Source organism: Bombus huntii, chromosome 2 (genome assembly GCF_024542735.1).
Source record: "Bombus huntii isolate Logan2020A chromosome 2, iyBomHunt1.1, whole genome shotgun sequence".
Taxonomy (NCBI): Eukaryota; Metazoa; Arthropoda; class Insecta; order Hymenoptera; family Apidae; genus Bombus; species Bombus huntii.
The window spans coordinates 17,398,127-17,417,321 of NC_066239.1; the positions used below are offsets into that span (position 1 = coordinate 17,398,127).

Sequence of the window (19,195 nt, forward strand, 5' to 3'; positions counted from 1 at the left end):
TTTTTTTTTTTTGTTGTTATTATCAGTTATTGTTTACCTGGAATTATTCCCAATTAATTGCGCCACTTTTTCTGCTTTTATAAAGTACAGTATATAACAAAGTAAACCAATTTAGTGGTGTTAAAATTAATGAAAAAGTTACACTATCAGCTATGACTAAATAAAATTATAATCGAACGATACCACATTGTAAAAAAATATTAAAATGCATTATGAATTTTTAATTTCACGTTCAATTCGTGTTACTTATCTTTAGCCAACTTTAACGTTTTTAATTATACCTATATTTTTTTTATACTTTTAATATATACTTTCAATTTGATGTTTTCTATAAACAATATGTGAAATCGTCAAATAAAATCATTACCGCAAAATATAATTAATCACTTAAATAATTTTTACACTTCTTTGTTTTTTAAGTAATGAATATTAGTCTTTGATACTTGGAAAAATGCGCGGTGAACAGCGTATAGGTTGGCTTATCCGAGCGCGGTTGGCTAAATGTTAAGACATGTAAATTACAAAAAATATGCCGTATATACTATTTTTAGAATGTTCTAATGTTTTTATTTATCAAAATTTCAGAATTACCGACATCAGTTACATTTAAAATTCAAGTTTTGAAGGATATGTAACCTAACAGGTTATAATACATATATATATAACTTTACCGACGAACTTGTACTACTATTTTCGCAACTCATTTCGAATATTACGATAGAAACTACTTCAGACAATTCTGTCATCCAATCATTTCACGCCATTTGGAATACTACAATGGTGAAGGTGAAACATTAGGTTGAAGATTTATAGGCTTACGGAAGCACATTTATGTATGTCCTCGATTTCGCCACAATCGATCAGCTTAAGCGGTTGTAATTTGAGATATGCTGACATATATGAAAAATTTGACAAAGACAGTTTTATAGCGCAGTCACGATTTTACCTAAACCAGGTTGATTGACATTCGCTCCACATTTTTCAATAAGGTATTCAGCCACGTCATAATGTCCATTTCGGCAGGCGATAACTAACGGTGTCGTACCATGGCTTGTTGTACTGACCAACTTCACTACCTCATCTTTCTCTCGATGTTCCAGTAATTCCTGTAACAGATAAATTATGCGTTTCGTTTTTAAAGATATCAATGGTTTCGTGTCAAGAGTGGACAAATTGAACAAAATTGTCCGCCGTTGTTTTTATTTCTGAGATATAAAATTATATAGTTCCGATCTATCCGAATGATAATTGAAGAGTACACGTAATTAGCGACGTTTTTAGATACGTCGAACAATTTGTTTAAAGAAGATCGACTATCGTGTCGTATTATTAATTGGGCTATGCTTAATCTCTCTTATCGAATCAGCTCCACAATTGATATTTGCGCTGAAACATGTAATTCTATGAAAATACCACGGCAATGGATACTGCGAATATTTCAAGGAACAAAGAATCGATAACGACGAATGAAAATCGTACGTATTGTTGTGTCAGGTTGAATTTTGAAAATATAACGTTTTCGAATAATTGCTATAATTCTCTTCAAACTTCATTGTTTCGCTAATCGCTGCTGTACCTTTATCCGTTATTTTCAAGTCACAATTTCTCAAAATTTAGAAAGCGAATTTAATGAAATGCTTCGTAATCGCTTATTATTAAACTAGTTACTAACTAAACTAACTAACTAATTAAACTAAAATAAATCTGAAAAGTAATATCCACGTTGGAGGAGAGAAAATTAACGCGCATCAACGACATTTCCCTCGCCGTGTAGCTTTTCTTAAAACGTATATGAAAAAGATAATTGACGTATTCCACTTATTAACGGTATTGGTAGTGAGCGTACAATGAAAATTGCTTCGATGACTTAGGAGAAAATGAGTTATGCACTTCATGACTGAGAACAAGCACAGAGTCACGGAGTTGCTAAACTGAAAGCAGCGTCGTTAAGTTACGATCAAATAGAAAATTTGGCCTAACTTTGTTCGCTACCACGAAGGCACAGTTCTGAAAATACGCGTTTCATATTTTCACTGACTTACGTTCGACAGTAAGGACCCCGTGTTGAACCGTTTGATAGAAACTTTGTCCTTAGACGAATCAACCGTACGTTTGTTGACAGAATCGACAACGACTCTCGTGCTACTGGAATAATATGCCAACTAGACGTGAATTTTGAGCTGACAACTGAACTTGGACGAATTACCGCGATCCACGCTCACCAGCGACGGATCCTTCGTTCGACGAATAATAAATATGTAAAATTCGCCAGGCTCTTGTCTTTATATAATCACAGTACAGCACACTCCTACAGAGATCCCTCTCTTTTCAAAGCTTCGCTATTCTCTCTTGCGATTCTTTATTTTTCTGTCGTCATCATCTTCTTATGATTACTGATTCTCGCACAGTCCAGCCGTTAAACCTCGGTTCACATTAATTTATTTAATATTTATTTAAATTTATACAATTTCCTCCTACTTTTATTCTCAATTCTCTTGTCAACGAAACGTTTTTTTAAATGTTTCACTTTACAAGACTAACTCGAGTGTTACAATTACCAATTTTCGGCGGTTATTCGCGGACCAAGATTTTTGTATAATATGTAAACTCGTAACGAGATATAAGGTCGGTGAAACATTCGTACAGACGACACGTGGGGATGTCGGGGCTTAGAGTATCTCTCGCGTCCCTGAACTATAGGTCGATAATATTTGTACCAGATGATCTGTACGCGAATACGGAAAATTTTCTTCGTAAACACAGCCGCAAATTTCCGTTTCCTCTTGGCACAATAATTAGTAGAAACACGTAGCGAATTATCAAATATTAATCGTGTCTTCGACAACAGAATGCAAATTTCGAGAATATAAATTTCAGTTTTTACTTGTTTTCGTTGAGTTTCGTCGTTCACAATACCGCGAGCTGTCGCCGCTTCTCGTATTGCCACGTACGTACGTTTTGCAATTTGACGCAGAAAGTTGTAGGAAAAACAGGTAAATATTAAATAATTGTCGGCGCGCGTTCGGTGTATTGTTCGCGAAGTAAACTTTTATACATTGTGTACACAGCGGTGAAAAGCGCCTGTATACTCGGACCACGTGATGGCTGCGAGGTCTTAACGAGACCGAGTTTTAAAGATACCGCGAGGTGACAGAATTCTTGCGTCACGTGGCCGGGTAAATTTACCGAAGAACGAAAAAACTGCGTCAATACGCAAAACCAAATTGTCATCGGTGACTTTCGATGCTCGCTCGAAACAACGTACACTTCGACTGACCGAAGCCGAAAATCCTTAAGTAGCAGTTGGTCTCCGGAGAAATCATCGTTCACCACCACCGTGGGTACGTGTAGATCCCGTTAAACGAATAATCGATGACACTGGGCCCACGTCCGCGAACGGTGAATGGACAAACTGTTGTATACTGAAAAGAGGCTGAGAGAAGGGAAAAGGGAGCGCGAGACGAACAGGCTTACTTTACTCTGACGTTTCCCCGTCTCATCGTTTATTACTTTGTCTTCTCTTCTTTTGCTCGGTTGCCTGTTTCTGCAGCTGTTTTTCTATGCCTCGTGCATACACCTTTCTCCACCTTGGTTTCTCTATGGTAACTCTCTTTCTTTAGAATTACGCGTGTGCACGCACGCGCACACGGATCGCAACGTAAAACAGACAGCAGATTCCGTTATACCATTGACCGATATTCTTTTTCGTGGGCCCGCCCGCTGCTTTTTGGGTCTTGCACCGGCAAGAAATCTAGGCAACGAGAACGAAACGCAACGAAACGATTCCCGTCGTAAAGACCGAACTTGGCTTAACGGTGAACTATATGATTGACCTCTTTACTACAGACATACCATTAAGTCATTAACGTCGAGTGAAACAACCGTTTTAGATATATTTTATGGACGCGAGCAAGTGTTGCAGACAATAATTCACGAGGAAGAAACGAATCGATCTGGGTGAAACGAAAGATATCGGACTGTAACACTTTGTCGGACATGTATATAAATCACTACATCAAATTACGGCGTTGCGAATCATTATAAAATGAAGATATGATGTAAAATATGTTGTGTTGTAAATGTATATGTAAATGTATTATATCGTTATGTTATTATTATATTAAGTATCTTCTTTTCCGATCTTGCACCAAGTTCCGGCTCTATGATACATGCATTACCTACTTTGATTTTTCGATTCTCGCTTAAAACCTACATTCCCAATACGTAAAATATAAATTTTACCATCGATTTTATCATCAATCATACGCATCCACGTTGTATTCGTATATATATGCAGGGTGGTTGGTAACTGGTGGTACAAGCGGAAAGGGGGTGATTCTACGTGAAAAAAGAAGTTGAAAATATAGAATAACAATTTTTCGTTCGAGGCTTTGTTTTCGAGAAAATCGACTTTGAATTTTCGCTCGGTACGCGTGCGGTACGTTATAACGGAGCTCACTCTATTGATGGAAAAATTAAAAAAAATTAAAAAGAAATTTAAAAAAAATTTTTTTTATTCTATATTTTCGATTTATTTTTTGCGTAAAATCACCCCCTTTCCACTTGTACCACCAGTTACCAACCACCCTGTATATCAAAGGAAAATAAAGTTTTGTCGTCGAATGTAAAAATTATTGCCTTCTAGCGACCAAAAAAAAAATTATTCTCCTACTCGTAGCTAATTTTTACGATTAACCGAAATACAATTTTTTTGTATTATTTACACTTTATATTGAATTTATATAAAATTGAATATTTCGATTATTGAATTTACCGTGTAATAAATAATACAATAATAATAACAATAATCATACACAATTTGTGTTATGTATAATCTGTTAAAATATAATATATATAATATATAATAACGCTGTTAAATTATTAACGTTATAGAATTGCTACTGTGCCTACTTATTAGGCCGCATTTGTCTACCGAAGTATCTTATCGCTCTAATTATTGACACAGTGTATTAACCATTAACAAAAGATAATAGCTAGTCAGTTAGTTTTACCGGTTTTCACCAGATTATTATCGAACCTCTCTCTGTTTCTCACACACGCGACGTGAAACCTATTTACTTTGTTAGTTTGACTAAATTGCATTTTCTTCGCATTCCTTGTATATATTCAATTATCATGTTAATAACCGCCTGTATTCTGTTAAATATTTTAAGTAAGTCACGTTTCCGACACGTTTTCAGCGTTTAAAGCGAAGGACATTTCACTTTACCCTATCGTTAATCATCATATTTTTAACGCTTGCACGATAAATTCATTTTATAACTGCTATTGTAGATTTTATGGCTATTCTGTTTATTTCACATTCTCTTGGATATAGGACGAACGGTATACGTCTATTTGTTAAGAAAATAGAAACTATCGATGATGTCTTCGTAGGCGCAACAAGTCCAAGAAGAAACTACAGTGAATCAGTTTCTATAACCGGACGATACTACCGGCTTAACAAGGACGTGAAATTTTTTCGATTTTCGCGAAAAGCGATGCAAATGTCGTATATATTTTTAGGCCAAAAGTAAACCGATTACTCTTTTGTGTTTGAGTTAATAGGCAGAATACTTGATGGAGATCTTGCGATCTTAATCGACAGATCGAACAAGTACAGTGGCAATGATAGTAACGATAGAAGATCATTTTTAAAAAGTTCAAACTAATAATATTGCAATATTATATAATACGTGCAAAGTTTCAAGCTTTCCTTTCTCGTCCCAACTTCTTTTCTACCCTTTCTATCACCCGTACTCTTTCATTTTGCTTCTTCCTTATTTTCAAATCTATCACACGTGAACACAACTAAGTTTCCCTAATAATAAAAATAATAAATTGTTAAAAACATTCGGAATATTATATATTAGAATAGTTCAGAAACGTTCAGAATATATATATTATATATTCCGCGACAAAGAATGGTTAAATTCTTAATTAATAACTAGAAACGCTTTATTCAAATCTTTCTACGTTCAAAGTACGAGATCTTACATTCATTAAAATGTATCGCAACACTTTTGGCGTGAATTATAACTGGCATTTCGTGACTGCAAAGTAAGAAACTGAATAAAACTATTTTATGAGACGTTATCTTGAGACGTTGCTTCACGAATATTCAGTAAGAAATGCGAACAGGTAACTTGTAACGTGTATCTGTCACGGAATTCATATATTATTCTCTTCCGTTTCAGATTGCAATCTCGACTATTTGAGGTTCACTGAGTACAATTTTTTTCCCTTCGATATTGTACATACTGTCCTTGAACACATTTCGTATTCGCATGTCGGTTGAAATATACACGTGACTATCTCGTGTACCCTACTATAAAATAAAAACTCTGAAATTCTGTGACAGTACGGTGAATGATACTTCTTGCTATTAAACTTGGAACAAGGAATAAAATTCTCTTAAATAGAAGCGACCTGGAACAAATATGTATATGTAATCTCTTGTGCATTTGAATGGCGAATTTGAAAATAATTAAGAGAATCAAATTTCTCCTTTACGCTGCGTCGTTTCGAATGTTGGTCTTAAAATTCAAGTTTCTGCTAAACATCGGGTACTTTGACAAATTATCGGAAGAAATCTTTTCCAAAAATGTTCGTTTCGCGAAAATTTATATTCACGGTATGTAATTCATAAGATGTAACAGATATTAAAGAAAAGGACATCGACAATTTAATCAGCTGACCGAAGTACAATAACCGTACAATATCCAAGGAACCTAGAAATTTCTATGTCGTAACATACAAATTTTAATAATTTGAATAACTCGTTTCTAATCTTATCATTTGAAATTCTGACGTGGAAACATTTTCATATGCATAAAGAATTCGTTGTACACTCCGCGATTATGAAGAGATTACAGCAATTGTATAATTCTAGCTTCAAAATGAAAAAAAGAAAACTATGTCAAGTTTCATTGTTTCTTTATCCACTGCACTTTGTCGTTTTGCCTCAGGGAAAATTACGTCAATTTCAGAATAATTATAAAATATGTCGATAGCGTATACGTAACATAACACAAAGAAAAGTTAATGTCGGCGCCTTAAATAAGCAAATATCACTGACTCCGGAGACAAATATTTCGTAACGTCTAACACCTTCCTGCAATCTAACTTCAAGTTAAATACTTACTTCAAGATGATCTAAGTACGCGAATGTGCATCTTAATTTACTTATAACGTGTATAACATGATATACATATATAATGTATATATACAGGGTGGTTGGTAACTGGTGGTACAATCGGAAAGGGGATGATTTTACGCGAAAAAAGAAGTCGAAAATATAGAATAAACCTTTTTTTTTTATTTTTTTCCATCGAGACAACGATCTACAGTGAGATCCGTTATAACGAGACGCGACAAAGTGCACGCGTACCGAGCGAAAATTCAAAGTCGATTTTCTCGAAAACAAAGCCTCAAACGAAAAATTTGTATTCTATATTTTCGACTTCTTTTTTCGCGCAGAATCACCCCCCCCCCCATCCGCTTGTACCACCAGTTACCAACCACCCTGTATATTATTATTATTAATTTTTTATTGCCGGCTACAAAATGAAATTAGTTTACACAGCGTTTTCATTCAACCTCGATATACACTGGATTATTACAATACACGTATACGCATACATTAGTATATTATAATTTGTTGACCATAATAAAAATTAAACATCAATATTGATTACAACGCGTATCACGCAAAATAGTCCGTCATTTTGTATTATTTCATTATGTTATTTCTTAAAAATATTTTCCCGTTGTTAGTTTTATTCCACTGAAATTCGAAAAATTCGAATTTTTAATTTAAAGATATCCGACCCTGTATTTCGATAATGATGGGGCACGAAATGCAGTTTTTGTTTCTGGCGAATAATAAGACATTCTAGAAATCCATCTATACAGAACGATGGAAACGCGATCTATGGATAAAATTGCCTGTAACCGGAGATGAAACCATACACTTTCTCGTAACTCTGCGCTTCAAACCAGCATTGATTTTGCCCGTATAATCGTCGATATCGTGCTCACATTAACGATCAATTTTACAAATTTTCAGCGTTAATTAATTTTCCTGATGTGCATTTATATGTTTACACGATGCACGTTGTGGTAATTATCTTTTTTTTTCAGTTTATAATATTCGTCTCTTAATTATCTTTAAAATTGAGTTTTCTATTTTTCTTCCAGTGGATTTCCCACAATCCTGTACTATTGGAAAGCTATTAAACCTATTTGTATTATCTCTAGCCTTGACACAAATTTAGTTTTTAACGCTTTGAGTGCTATGGATGAACTCTTTCATTAATACACGAGACGATACATGTGCATTTCTTAACAACGGCGATAAACAAAGAAATGAAAGTCCGTTTATCTTCTGTATACTTCGCGGGGAGTCGTAATTCTTATTACACTGCGAGAATTATGATTATATAATATCGCTTTAACGATGTATCTTATCTTATGTATCTATTAGATTGTCCCGCGATTGTTTTTCTTTTACAAACATGAAACCTAAACTGTCGAATATCGTGCTCTTTATCTTAATAGAACAAAATGGATCGTATATAATTCGATGAAATAATATAAAACGAAAGAAACTTTTAGCTCTTATACATATATTAAACTATATTGCTTTAAATAACGAATAATATTCCTGTGCACTCTATTGTCGCCGCCGTGGCGACATTGTAAGTGGAAGTAACAGCTCCGCTGTCGTCGCCGGGGCGACATTTTAAATACGATTGTAAATGGTCTCGCAGTACCTGGTAGCTCATAGCAAAAATGATTCGGAGTTTCTGGTAGGTCACCGGGATACTCGCAGTGCAGAGAAATATTATAGTAGTACCGTATATAAATCATTAATTTTTATTTAAAAAAGTATTCCGTCCTCAACGATCGCAACAGCTAGGCGCGTGCCATCTACGCGGATAGCTTCCGCCGGAAGTATTCAGCACTCAAAGGGTTAAATATCTTTATGTTTTCTCATACTAATAAGGATTCACTTAAAGAATATTCTCATTATTCTCATTCCTTTTTAAAATTCTTTTGTAGTAAGAAGCTAATGGTTCGCCTTACTTCTTTCAACTTTTCTTACTTCCTTGCATATTACTACGCATATATGGAAACATTCGAATAATTGCAAAAAAGGATTCTCTGCCTAACTGCACGGTCGTCGTATCTCCATTGCAGGTGGGGGGCTTCTTCCTGACGCACCGGAAAGCTCGAGAACCCGCCGTGATCAAGTAGCGTAACATGATCCAATTTCAGATATCGTTGGGACATCGTATCTAGGTACTAATTCGAAAGTAAAACTTTTTTATTTTTGACCTTTTTTTAAACGAAGCATTTACTAACGCATTCGTGAGTATTTTCTGATTAAAATGACACCAAACACGATATAATTTGAATTATACTTATTTATCGATACATATTTATTTGCCATTAATTAAGCGAGGGAATATGTTCCAAAGTATATCGTGTTTGATGTCGTTTCAATCAGAAAAACGTAACAAACGCGTTGATAAACGTTTCGTTGATCACAAATCAAAAATACAAAATTTTGCTTTTTCAGTTGATATTCTCGGCCAGTTTTTAAGTAGTTTGCCGAACGCTTCGACTCTCAGTCCCTCTTTCTCTTTCACTCGCGTCGTCCTTTTCTACGTTCGGCGCGTTTAAGATCGCAGTTCCGAGAAACAGAACCGTTCTCTGTATCTCCATAATCGCGACACTTGGGTCTCGATATTTGTACAATTATCGAATGTTTCCAAGTTCAGCGGATCTAAGATTCGATAGGAAATAGTTCGCATGAATCATTTTAGCTCGACTCTATTAATACACCAGACTTTAGTGACTAGAATAGTAGAGCCTCGTATATAAAACCAATTGTCGGAGTGTCGCTGTTTTTCAAGTGCGTTGGCCTCGGAACAGCTGCTTCGACTAGTCAGCATGACAATTAGCAAACGTGGCTGGAAACTGCGAATAATATATTTTGCTCTTGCCGATCGAGAGATCCGTCATAAATAAACATGTATCGCGTGTATACCCGGTTTATTCAGAAATAGTAAAAACAAAAGGCGTGTTCGAAGGAACGGAGGAAGCTGAAGAGTGCGGTATGGCGCGGTATGGCGCGGTATGGCGCGGATCAGGAGAGTTTATTTTTCTCCATGCAACGAACGCTGAGGACGCACGATTGCCTCAATGCAAATACACGCCCCTCAAAACACGGACGAGAAGTTTTATTCCAGGATCACATTCAACGTTAACAGATATACTGGACTTTCAAAAATTATGTAAATCCAAAGAACGAAAATAACCGCCGACGAAAAAGCCGCCGAACGACAAATTCTTTTAAAATTTTCAACTTCTTTGTAACCTTTCATCCTCGCTTTTCATTGTATTTTTCAATGTTCCTTTTAGTAAGCAGCAAATTAGTTTGAATTTTTTAAGTTTCACGGACGATAACCGACAAGTTCAGAAGGAAAACGATCCTTATCAAATTTTGTTCGTCATTGTAGAAATGGTAGAAATTGTTATCGTAGAAAATGATCTGTATCTTGATTTGTCGTTGAATGAAAGTTGGAAAATCAATTTTAACAAAATAACTTTTGATAGGAGATCCGCAAATTGTCCTTTCGGGTGCGTATAGTTACTCGCAGATCTAAATACTCACAGCTATTGCGTATGATGAATATTTTGTTGAAGAAAATTGAAACGTAATGTAAAGAGATCAAAATATTCTTCTATTTTTTTTTCTTCTGTTTCTAGACTACCACGAACGATGAACATCGCGGTACAGAATTGTCAAAAGTATCCTGTTTTTCTTTCAGCATAATGGGTATTTCACTTTAATATCCTTCTTTCGTTATCTATACGAAAGTAAATAAGTGCAATTATTCGAAGGTACTAATTTTCCTTCATAACAACCAGGAAAAGTAACGCTGAGAAACGCGTGTGTAATTGCAGAGAAATTCTTAAATGTAGCCGCAGGTCATCCTGTTATAATACACAAGTCTTTATATGAAATCTTCGCCATTACAAAAACTTGTTCCATTTCAACAACTAAAATATTCCTACCGTTTTAAAACTGTTGTCTCGATATTTCACGAATAAAATAGATATATACTTTAACCTACTCGGTATATCTTAAGAACATATGTTTCTTTATTTCAAATACGTTCCAAAAATTCCTCGTCACTCGATCACGAGATTTTGTCCTATATTTTTTATAAAAATTATTGTCAACGATTGTGTGACGTTACGTGATTTGCGATGAAAAATATATCAAAATTCTAGGATATAATTGCGTTAATTAGAGGTATGCAGGTTTTTAACGGTAAATTATGTAGTTACCTCGTTTTTGAAAAAATTGCTGCACATCATCGAGATAAGAAAATAAAAACGCTTCAACGTTATATATAAAAGTTATTTAACGTTTTAGGTATTGCTTGACTGAAGAGATTGTATGATCGCAGCTTTGCATAATAAATGGCGTGCAACTTCATGTTCAAGAATAGACTAACGTCATTAACATATCTCACCGACTTTTAATTCCTTATCGGTGCTTTTAATGATTTCAAGTTGTGAAAGTATTGTCAACAAAGTGAAGAAGCATACATAAGAGAAATACATAATCAACGAAGTGGAATGCAAAACTCACTCGTGTAAAATAATCTTCATCGTTCACCTCGTACTCCATTTTCTCGTTCTCCTTTTCTCCAGGCACAATTAACGAATTTGCCTCTCGGCCGGATATATTTTTTAACACGCGCGATTACGGAAATAGCTGTATTTAAGTGACCTGAATAGCACAACGATTATACGACTCGTGATTTCAGTATCTGTCTTATAAAGTACTGTAAAGTAAAAAAACTGTCTAATAAAGTAAAAGATCTGATCGTGATCTATTTATTATAATCTATTCTCCATCTATTTTAGAATAATTCAGTCATTTTACTATATCTCAATTTTACGATTATTCTGTTTGGCGTACAAAGATTTCAAATTTTATACGATTGCAAAATTTCGTTCAATTAAATACACTGAACACGACATAGAATATGAAATTCTACGTAGTTTAGAAATTCCATTCAATTAAGCACAGTGACCGTAAAAACAGTTAAAGAAACAGCAAAATATTTTTCTTCCAGATATACATATCTTTTATGGTAAACACACTCGCGGAATGGTTCACGCTGCCACGACATCAACACCTTCGAAATATAGCAGTTTATCATCGTCTAGACGCGAATGAGAAAACACTTCTAATACGCATGAAACGCGAAACTGAATGTGTAATGCGACGAACTTAAAAACGAAGAGTTTATGTAGCTGAACTTCGATCACGCGAGAGGTAATTAGAAACTAAACGAGACGACCGATTGGTAATCGATGAGCCGACCGACTGACAATCGCACAGTGACCGACTGATCTGAGACCGAGGAAATAAATACAGAAAATGACGCTACGAGCTCTGGTAATGGAAAGAACGAGCGAAGCCTGTTATTTGAAGCGACACTGTTCGTTTGGAACTTCCCCGAAGTACGCGTGCCGCGAGATTCTGGCGAGCTAAGCGAAAGAGTAGGAGAAAGATAGATCGTGCAGTGAAAGAGGAAAGGAGGGACCTTCTTTACCAGGTGCAGGATTGAAAAGAGGTGGTCAGCTCGAACACAGGAATACGTATAAAATGCGAGAAAGTAGGCCCTGCGTACCGATATTTATGCAACAGCACCGACGGTCGCATAAGCAAGCTTATGCGCCAGAACACCACCGTGTACACTTTCTAATTGTTCTTCCTGATCAACTCTTACCGGTTGTTACACAACAGAAATATAGTTGGCGCGTATGCGCGTTATGAGATACGTTCGCCACGTCATGCCTATCGTTCGTCGTGCTATATCGGCTTTAATATCGACTCCGTTCAAACGAAGAAAATCCAATTTTCCGAACTAATTGACAGACACAGACTCCGTTCGGGCAGCCGATTTTTCCGGATCACCGAACGATTACCGTTTATCTAGAGATTTAGCCATTAACACTACGTAATATTACGTAAAGAAAACACACACAGGGGTTACGTATTCTAATGTAACGTCTTAAGTCATTTCACTTTAACAACCATTTTTTCTTTTTACTTAGGGAATAATTTTAAGAGATTGATCGTTTCAACATTCGTATACCTGTTATTCTTTCATTTTGTAGTTATTTTAGTTAGGATATCGTATTTTATTCTAGTAGAGATTTATCTCGTTTCTATTTCTGCCATCACTCCGTATATAGGAAATCGAGTAATAAAAATCTGAGACGACTGGATGATCGATAAAGCGCTTTGTACTTCGCCGACACATTGTTTACGTCGTTTTTTGAAGAAGTATAGACCATCGATCAGTTTATCTAGAATGAACCATTAAATACATAGTTAAAAAAAAAAAAAAAAAATAACCGGAGAAATGAAAAATACTTCCTTATTTACGTATCATAATCGATGTCGTTAACGACCACAGAGACAACATTAATAGGCTTATTGGTTCATAACACGCTCACAGTCTCAGATTCGAGTTGGCATGTAATTTTACAATATACGCGTGATATCGACTCGGACGTGGGGTACAAGTTAAAAACCGCGGTGTTTTAAAAATAGATTTTACAATAATTTACGTTTAAAGCACATCTATACTGGTACATGCTGATTCCGCTGCTCTATCTTTTACAATTACGTCGCAATAGCCAACAGGAATAAAATCTTCTTTCTGTTCAAATAAGAGTCATACAGCGTGGCCTCTTTGGTTGTATAATCGTAAAAAATTGTAAAATTTTACATAAATTAATATTTTTGATTAGTAATAAACGTCGTGTTGCTTGATAATTAACCCTTTCGGCAGTGAAACCGCTGTACGGGCCACCGTGCCGCCGGAATAGCGGTACTGAACGGAGCACTGCGACGAAAAGCGTTCATACGTTGCGCGGGGCTCATGGTTAAGTGGTATCCCGCGGACGTCGTGTATAGGCGACGCTCGTGCACACAGGCCATCGCGCGGACGTCGCCTATAGACGACACCCGTCCACACAGGCCATCGCGCGGACGTCGCCTATAGACGACACCCGTCCACACAGGTCGTCACGCGGATGCCGCCTATAGGCGACATACGTAGCGAAAGGGTTAAGAAAGGTGAACACTTCGAGCCACCTGCTGTGTCGTTCGTTTTACATTATAAACGAAATAAATTAAAATCATCTCCTTCCGTCTTCGAGTTACCAAATTTCTTTATCGAGTTATTAAATATTTATTATACCGTTGGTTGTTCCGTATATAGAATTTTCGTGCAAAAGTTATTGACATCAATGCATGATAACAGAAATTCGATCAGTGGACATATAATAAACGCGATTCGCGTCACTTCATAGTAAGGGATTAATTACTCTTCGAACGTAACGCTATGACGCGTCATACTGACGTATAAGAAAAACGTATAATTACGCAATCAACTACGACATATCGTTGGTTATGTAACACGTGTCGTTGAAGTGCAACAGGTATCATATGTACGCCGGTATTACGTGTAATTTCCCCGCAGATGCAAATCCTCGACACGAGCAACGTCATATGGTCATGGGACTTATGTAAAATGCCACTCATTGCTGATATAATAGCGGAAACTGGGTTCTTATACGAAGTAGCATAGAATGATCATAGAATGCTTTTGGAGAGACTAGTTAACATTGGCAGCAGGCACGTGAGAAACGAGAATTACGGTAACACGTGGACTACGTTATATTTACCTAACATCAAGGACCGAATCTTTTATTATGTCATTACGTTACAAATTGTATACCTGTCTTCATGTTTTTCTGTACACGGCTAAGCAATTGCTTACTAATATTTCAGTTATATGTTTTACGACTGCTTGCCTGGAAAGTGAGACACGAGGTCATCGTATGAATCGGAAAACCAATGGTTCAGAGACGTTGTCAGGCGAAAGAAACGAGTAAGATTGTCGAACCGTGCAAGTAACAGGGAAAGAAATGATCGCTAACTATGTAACTAGATGCTGTATGAAATTACATTTACTTATACTTTCCAAGCGAGACTGTTACGTAAACTTTCGAGAAAGGTATTTACAAAAAGTATTACAGGTAGTGAAGTATCAACGTGAGTACAAATCAACCGAGTATATCATGAAGCGCGTTATTACCTATTTTACATAATGTACACGTTATAAAATCGCTGGTTATTTAAATCAATATGTTAACGATCGAAGAATAACAAATATACTCAGTATCAACATTCTATTTCGTTTAAATTCTCGACATTGCGCGTATTTACAGTATCAAGAGTACATATACTTTAACAAATATACGTTCAATGACAAAAGATGCCAAATATGAAATATTTTTTTAGTAAGTACAATTGTTCAAATAAACAATTCTTCTCAACATACAAATAATCAAGAATAGAATATTATGTTATGTTTGGCTACTGCGCGAGGTACCATGGATCTAATAACAAGGAATGCAGGATATTTGAAAAATCGTTATTTATAACTATTTATCGCTATTACAGCTTTATCTAAAAATTTTAGTCCTCTTAGGGATCCCTGTGCATACGGTGGATCTGCCTCACCCAACATTTGTATTCGCAGTAACTAACGATAAAAGAATTTAATCGTCCACGAGCCTCTGTCTGAACTAGGTGTTCGCAAACGTTCGAAAACATTGACAGATTTGCGATCGAAGAATTCCTACCTATTCGGGGAATTCAGTGTTTAGATCCTTTAAAGATTAAACTCCTTATTAAAATTCTTTACGCTCATTATATCGGGGACTCCTATTGAAGACAATAATCATACAAGATACGTATTATTGTATCTTCATGATATTAGTAGCGACTTATTATCCTCAGCAATGATCTTTATGTTTTTTTCGTTATGTCACAATCGTTACTGATTACCTGCATACTCGAAGCAAATAAGACAATAAAAACATCTGTACTACCAACACGTGTATTTCATCTGTCTTTTTTTTTTCTTTCGCTTCTGTAGTAGATAGAAGCGATCGATATAATCGATGAAAGTGTAAAGGTAGACAAACAAATATAAAAAAAAGCGTTATAACTACAGATAATTTACTTCTGTAGAAGCGTAATTTAATTACGTTCGCCTTTTGCACGTCTCGCCAATATAAAAAATTGCATTTACAACGAAGATAGATTCTATCATCTAGTTCTCTCAATGATCGAGATCGTAATATCCTTGAGCGCGTACACAATACAGATTCTTCTAACAAATTCAATGGTATACATCACAAGTAGAACGCAATCATCGACAACTGATTCGTTGTAAGTTGCAAGGCCGCTACGCTACATCCTTCTGTTCTCGTTACAATAACGTTTTGCCAAAATGTTTGCAACCGCACACGCGTTCCTTCTGCGACACCGATTTATATTCTTGTGATTTATTCGCAATTATCCACGGGGAAAACAAGAATGAATCACATAAAAAAAAAAATTCTTTCAACGTATATCAAGAAATTCTACCACATTTTCCGTACGTGATTGTGACGCTATGTTACTGGTTATTTCATCAGCCAAATGTTGCTCGGCATTGAGGTAGAACAACATTCTTAATAAAACAAAGGATCTTTATATGTACACACTGCGTAACGCAATTCTTTGTTAGGAAAGATTTAGCCAACGCAACTGCATAACGCTTTCAGCTGGAACGTTTTTGATTTTATAAAAATTCTATCCTTCCAATTTAACGATGATTGGTTCATGCAGACGTGTCTTGCTTTCTGACAATTCCCTCAAATGACTAACTTTTTGCCTGGAATCATAATCTAATTTAAGGCTAACTAAGCGAAAATGATACTTTACATTGTAATTTTTAAACGTTTCAAGCAAGATAATGATATAAATTACTCAGTCCCTTTAAACGAATTATTAATTACTCGGAAATTGTTACAGATAATCCTTTGATCGAAAAGATTTTTCTAATTTTCTGGCGCTAATGTGAAATTTATGTTCAAAAAGAGAGACTGATCTGTATATTGTGTAATATTAATATTTAACGTAATACATATACAGTTCGGATGTTTTGTAATGTTAATAATATAAATTTCTATGTCATATCAGACAGAACTCCTAACAAAATGCAATAGAATTTTAAATATCGTGAAATTTCTTATTAATCTTCAACTAGCACTATTGGGTCATAGGAAATCATACAAAAATTTCGGAGGGCGAGTCTCGAGATTACTTACTTCTTTGGAATACTTAATTATCATTGTTACAAAAATATAATTCGTAATTAATTTACACGAGATACGCAAGATTCTTGAACAAAAATATTGTCATTTAATTAATTTCATTAATCCTGAATAAAAAAATTATTGTGTTCAGAAACCTACGTACATAATTCATTCACTGAACGTTCGTGACATATTGTGAGAGAACTGCAGAGGTAGATATACGTATGTCTGTATGTAAAATACACGCGTGTGTAAATACACGTGCAATTTAATCTCGCGAAAATTTTTGTATCGTCGTCTTACAAACGACCTACTGTGCGTGGGATTCCTGGATATTTAGAAAACGTAATTTCGCAAGAAGACTAGCAATATCGGTTATCAGATTTCCTTCGATACGATCCTATTTACATAAAAGATTATATTTTCGTTGAGAATTCTTGCTAAGGAAATGGGAAAAAGAAATGAACGTAAAAACCCATAGATTGATTGGTTGATTCATAAATGGCAAAAAGTGAAAGTTACTTCGTTACAATCTATTTGTTGGTACCGCAAAAACAAATTTTCAGAAGAAAAGATTTCAACAAGTGGAAACTCTTGGACGTTTTAGTCTGTTTATACGAATAGACTAATTCATTGATCGGCATTTAATTCTGATTACTTCATTTCCCGTGTCAGGTTAATGATATGATAGGTCAAATTAATTAATATGTATTGAAGGAATCCGCATAGATTTGCTTAAGTTACAATGATGAAATACTTCCAATCCGTATGTACAGTTCGTTCGTTATATGAATTTATTATTGTACGAATATGCAATTTGAAAATCACGAGCAATTCATTTGGCTCTTGGAAAAACTATTTGAAAAAGTTAAATTAGCGATACATTATTACAAATGTACTACATAAATCGTATCTGTTGATCGGGTGTGAATCCATTTATTAAAAAAAATAATAACTTACTGCTTATTCTGCAAAGCTAATGCACGTATGAGTCTCAATTTTATTACTACATGTTATATTAATTATATTTCAAAGACACCTTCTTAGACTATATCATACATTTTCTTACGGCCTATTCCTAGAAATCATAATCATAAAACGTGTAAATTATTGGTCTTTTACATAATGCAATCTAGAATTAAAGGTGTTTTGCAACTGGGTATTATTCAGAGATAAATGACAATGAATCATGTCCATATCATTTTTCATCGTTCTTATTTATCTTATTGAGAATCGACATGAGGTAAACATTTTGTAGAAAGATCGTACGAATTTATATGAACAAACGTATGTCTCATTTGAGAGTTTAAGTATTTAGCAAAATAACGAAAAAGAATTAAATTCCGCGGAATCCCCGAGACTAATTGAAACGCCTGTACCCCGTAATAATTGTAAGCTACGACTTATAGATTTTTTTTTTTAATTTAAAATTTCACATTCACAATTTGTCCAATTTGGACATTTGGTAGAATTTTTTATCTGTTTGATTATCATGTGGATGGCTACCCCCAATGGGGTACCATCTTCGTGTTTGTTAAGATATATCCTTTGTGAGATATGCTGGGTGACTTATAGATGTAGTTTTGTTTCGTTCTTTATAGAAGTTTTGATTGTAAGTCAATAAACTAATTACGTTAAGATATACTTGCACATATACAAATACGTTTCTTTCTTTTTTTTTGCAAGAATTTTACAATCAATTCTCATCGAGAATTATAAGTAAATTATTCTGACGTGGTACTATGTCGTGTTTAATAAGCGTTTATCATATGTTTGATTCTAGGTTCATGAAGTTAAAGCCGAAGAAGTCGATTTAACTGATTTTTAAACGACTAAACTTTTTAACAGATTGACGTCTTTATGAATGATTGTTAAATGGAACGCTTTTAGCAACGTAATATACACTACAATTAAGTTATCAAGATAGAAATATATAAATATC

At 35.0% G+C, this 19,195-nt stretch overlaps 1 protein-coding gene across 4 annotated transcripts in view; it reads right to left on the reverse strand.

The window, feature by feature from the left end:
* The window catches only part of LOC126878284 (protein fem-1 homolog CG6966), a 40,353-nt gene that overhangs the window by 4,437 nt on the left and 16,721 nt on the right, over positions 1-19,195 (reverse strand). The window contains exons 1-2 of one of the 4 annotated variants that reach the window (XM_050640904.1): positions 12,720-12,744; positions 947-1,106 (exon numbers count right to left, since the gene is read on the reverse strand). Coding sequence is in view for 3 of the 4 variants with exons in the window: in XM_050640902.1 (XP_050496859.1) it covers positions 947-1,106; positions 11,669-11,707 (199 nt within the window). In the remaining variant the exon portion in view is untranslated. Of the gene's footprint in view, positions 1-819; positions 1,107-11,668; positions 12,638-12,719; positions 12,745-19,195 lie in introns of those variants that run through there. The other 3 variants (XM_050640902.1, XM_050640901.1, XM_050640903.1) reach the window with 3 other exon arrangements.